This window comes from Bicyclus anynana, chromosome 5, assembly GCF_947172395.1.
Source record: "Bicyclus anynana chromosome 5, ilBicAnyn1.1, whole genome shotgun sequence".
Lineage (NCBI taxonomy): Eukaryota > Metazoa > Arthropoda > Insecta > Lepidoptera > Nymphalidae > Bicyclus > Bicyclus anynana.
The window spans coordinates 8,314,676-8,319,236 of record NC_069087.1 but is presented as its reverse complement, the minus strand read 5'-3'; the positions used below and the strand labels follow the sequence as shown (position 1 = coordinate 8,319,236).

Genomic DNA, 4,561 nt, shown 5'->3' with positions numbered 1-4,561 from the left:
TTCCGTTAGCTACCCGTTTAATGACTGAAGATAGATGCGATGCAGCGCAGGCGCATTATAATACAGCGGTGTGAATGTAGTTTTATTATGAGTACGTATTATACACATCATTCCTCCACACTTAGTTGTTGGAACCTGGTGACAACAAAAATACGATTACTAGAAACTAAAAATATTTCTTATAATCTATTCGCTTTCTGGGGCGTTTTGGACGAGGGTGTGTGGGAGACGGTACCGGCGCACTCGCTTCGAGCTCACAGTGAGGAGGCTCCTCCCGCGCTTGGGGCGACGTCACCGATGTCACCGGCGGTACCGGTGACCCCAGGCTCGCAGTGTCAGGGCGTCCTCTCTCACACTCTCCGTCCTCACAATCACGCCACTCCTCTTTTTCTCCTTCGTCTGTCACCCGTTCGGCATCAGGTACCATTGATACTTGAGCTTCATTCATCTTCTCTTCCACCATGTCGACGGCATCTGTAACTTCAGGCTGAGTGCACTGATCTACTATAGGTTCGGCGCTAGGCTGGCAGGCCGGGGCCGATGGTGAAGTGGAAGACGGATGAGACTCGCTGTCGGCAATTTTATTGCCAGTATAATTTATAATCTGATCGACATGCCTAATACAACAATTTTCAAGGTCATGAATAAAAATTTTATACATTTTATTTCCTATCTTCTCTTTTATAGTACCCAACTGCCAAGCTTCCTTCCGTGCACTGTACCACCTGACCCACACGACATCTCCGACGGTAAAACACCTTTTTCCGGGTACTGCGTGTACATCAACCTCAGAATTACTTAACGGTAAAATTAAATCTAAGCGAGATCTAAGATTTCTGCCGAACATTAGCCGAGCTGGTGTTTCGCCGGTGGTGCAGTGTACGGTGTTCCTATAATTAAACAAATATCCTAATAACAACTCATGAGCCTGGTGAACTGTCGGGCTATCTTTTATAATACATTTTAACATTTTCTTACAAGTTCTGACCGAATTTTCGGCTTGACCATTGCTTGGCGGATGATATATGGGAGTCGTCATGTATTTTATTCCGTTGCATAAACAGAAATTTTTAAAATCACTCGAATTTATTTTAACGTCGTTATCGCTAATCAAAACCTTTGGAAGCCCGAATGTTGAAAATATGTTTTTTAGTTTTACTATTAATGATTTAGTCGACGTTCCATTGTGCATATACAGACACTCGACCCATTTACTGAACGAATCGACCACTACTAGATACACCCTTTGGCCTACAGTCATGTAGTCTATATGCACGCGCTGCCAGGGAGCCGTGGCGGCAGGCCACGGCGCGGGCGGGTCGCGCGGGGGCGCGGCGCGGAGCTGCGCGCACGTCGCACACGAGCCCACCCAGCGTTCGATGTGTGCGTCTATCTGCGGCCACCACATGCGCGCCCGTGCGTTACTCTTGCTCTTAACGATGCCCAAGTGTGTGTCGTGTAATTCTATCAACATCTTTTCCCTGAGCGAGGAAGGTATTACTATTCTATGACCTCTAAAAAGACAACCATTTTCGAACTGTAAATCAGACTTACACTGAAAATAAGGTAAAATTGAACTACAGGTCACTTTTCGAGGCCATCCTCGTTTTAAATATTTAATAACAGTCTGCAACGTCGTATCGCGTTCCGTCATCTGTTTAATGTCACGAGCATTAACAGCCGCGGATGTTTCGTCTAAAAAACGGAGCGCGTAGGGAGTATCTACTTCATCATGATCTGTAACACAACTATCAAGTAAGGGGGCGCGTGAAAAATAGTCGGCCGCCGCGTTATTATTGCTTGACACATATTGCACGGTGTAATTATATGCTGATAAAATAATAGCATACCTTTGTAACCGCAGCGCCGTCGTGACCGGTATACCCGTTTTGCTGTTAAAAATCGATACTAATGGCCTATGATCGGTTTTCAGTACAAAAGGTTTTTTACAGCCGTATAAATACTGATGGAAACGTTTTACACCAAAAATTATAGCAGTAGCCTCTCTTTGTATTTGGCTATAATTTTTCTCGCTGGCTGAGAGAGAACGCGAGGCATACGCCAACGGGCGCTCAGCGCCATCGGCGGCCCTTTGTGAAAGTATAGCACCCAAGCCGTCGGGCCCGGCATCGCAAGCTAAAATAAGTTGTGCCGTGGGCTCAAAGTGCGCGAGGACACGCTCCGACGACAAACAGCGGCGTACAGTCGCCACGCTAGCGCGTTGATGCTCGCCCCACTGCCACGCTGTACCGCTGCGTAACAAATCATGCAACGGTCGCAGCAAAGCTGACGCGTTAGGTATAAAATGCCTATAATAATTTACAAAACCTAAAAACCTTTTCACTTCAGTAACGTTTGTCGGCTCTGGCGCGTTAAGTATAGCTTGGACCTTTTCCGGACAAGTCTTTAACCCATTTTTACTTATGACGTATCCTAAGTACTTAACACTTTCTTTGAAAAATTCGCATTTATTCCTCTCTAAACGCAACCCCGCGTCACAAAGTTTACTAAGAACTTCGTCGAGTCTTTTTAAATGACTTAACCTATCGGGTCCCGTTATACATATATCGTCGAGCCACACACTTACTCCGTCTATACCACATAGTAGGGTTTCCATAGACTTTTGAAAAATCGCAGGAGCGTTAGCTAGGCCATAGAGAAGGCGTGTGTACTTAAAGAGCCCCTTGTGAGTATTTATTGCGGTGAGGTCCTGACAAGATTCATCCAAAATAAACTGATTGTAGGCGTTTTTTAAATCAATCTTACTATAACGCTCACCTCCTCCAATCTTTGCAAATACTTCCTCAATCCGAGGCAGTGGATATTTTTCTATTAAGAGGTCCTTGTTCAATGTTACAGAAAAATCACCTGCAATCTTAACTTGACCGTTAGCCTTCAGTACAGGCACTATCGGAGTAGCATATTGAGAATAATTAATAGGAACTAAAATACCTACTCTTACTAATCTATCGAGTTCTTGTTCTACTTTATCTTTAAGGGCAAAAGGTACGGGACGTGGCTTAAAAAATTTTGGAACAGAATTATCTTTTAGTTGCAACTTCACTTTAAATTTATTAAACGAACCCAACTCATCACGCCAAAGGTCAGAGAACTTTTCTAACAGACGTTGTACATCTTTATCATCACATAAATAATTTAATTTGTTCATAGTAGTGATTGCTAAATTAAATGCAGACATAAAATCCCTACCCAATAAGGGAGGACCTCCGTTTTTTATAACAAAGATTTTAATTCTTTTTTTTACATTATTAAAATTGGCATTAATCGAAAAAAAACCTAAAGGTGTTATTTTATGTCCGCTATACATGCACATAGTTACATTACTTTTAGATAATTTAAAATTAGTGAACTTGTCTTTATACAACATCTCTGAAATCACACTAACCCCTGACCCCGTGTCAAGCTCCATAGTCATTTTTTTGTTACCTAAGGTTAGGTCGACTAGTATAGGTTTATCACTCACGTACCTTAAATTAAAATTTTTACACTCCTTGCACGCCTCGTCAACCCCACAAGGCTCATCTTCCACACGGTAAACGCCCGCACTGACCCCGATATTATCGCGCACACAGACACTTTTAAGGTGACCCTTGACCCCGCACTTTTTGCATCTATAGCCCTTGTAACGGCACTTATCACTTTGATGATTCTTCAGACCACAGACTTGACATCGCGGATCACGAAATCTCGTCGAATCACCGTTGTTGACAAAAGCACCGCGGCCCGACCGAAACGGGGTGGCGCGGCTAGCGCGACCTTGGAATTCCGCGCGGAACACCGGCTCCTCCTTGACGTGCACTGCATCTATTTCAGGACGTACCACCTTCCCCTTTTTCGCACTTTCTGCCTGCTCCGCTAGCTCAATAGCTCGAGTCAGCGTGAGCGTGGAAGGTCTTTGTTCAAAGAGCTTATCGCGTTCCGGGCCTGATCCCAAACCGAGGACAAAACGATCCACTAGGTTGGTTTCCAAGGCGGCGCCGAAGTCGCAATATGTCGCCAGACCTCGCAATCGCGCCGCCCAGTCTCCTAATGACTCGCCTGGGCTTCTACTCGCTCCGTAGAAATTCGCCTTGTCAGCAAACGAGCACTGTCGTAGTTTAAAATGGCCGTCCAGTAATGCCACGACTTCTCCGTAACCTAGTGAGTCCAACTGCTGCGGGTACGCTAAATTTGCTGCCAAACGGTAAGTTTCGTCGCTGATGTGAGTTAATAAAATCCCAATCTTTTTCACGTTATCGTCCACACTATTAATATTGAAAAATTGCGTCAACTTCCCTTTGAATATCTGCCACTCGCCATTCTTGTAGTCAAAATTTTGTAAATGACCCAAATAGGTCGACATTGGTAGATATTTAGTTTTAAAACGAATCTAAAACGTAGCACTCGTAGGTATAAGTGGATAATTACTAATCCCGCCGCGTTCGCCAAATGTTGTGTACTTCAACATAAATGAAACAACCGTTCCGTTAGCTACCCGTTTAATGACTGAAGATAGATGCGATGCAGCGCAGGCGCATTATAATACAGCGGTGTGAATGTA

General features: G+C 44.3%; 1 protein-coding gene across 1 annotated transcript; it reads right to left on the bottom strand.

The window, feature by feature from the left end:
- LOC112052619 (uncharacterized) lies at positions 1 to 4,561 on the bottom strand. Its single transcript, XM_052881695.1, has 2 exons — positions 3,489 to 4,561; positions 1 to 135 (listed from the first exon to the last, which is right to left on the bottom strand). Exons 1-2 carry the CDS (start codon positions 4,361 to 4,363, stop codon positions 108 to 110), a joined length of 903 nt encoding a protein of 300 aa, XP_052737655.1. The 5' UTR covers positions 4,364 to 4,561; the 3' UTR covers positions 1 to 107.

What these genes read in the sequence shown, in the direction of transcription:
- LOC112052619 (XM_052881695.1), bottom strand. Translation starts at nt 4,363, where the DNA reads ATGTCGACCTATTTGGGTCATTTACAAAATTTTGACTACAAGAATGGC. An exon ending in TGTAAAAATTTTAATTTAAG is followed by an intron (nt 136 to 3,488) that starts GTACGTGAGTGA and finishes TGTTGTCACCAG; the next exon opens with GTTCCAACAACTAAGTGTGG.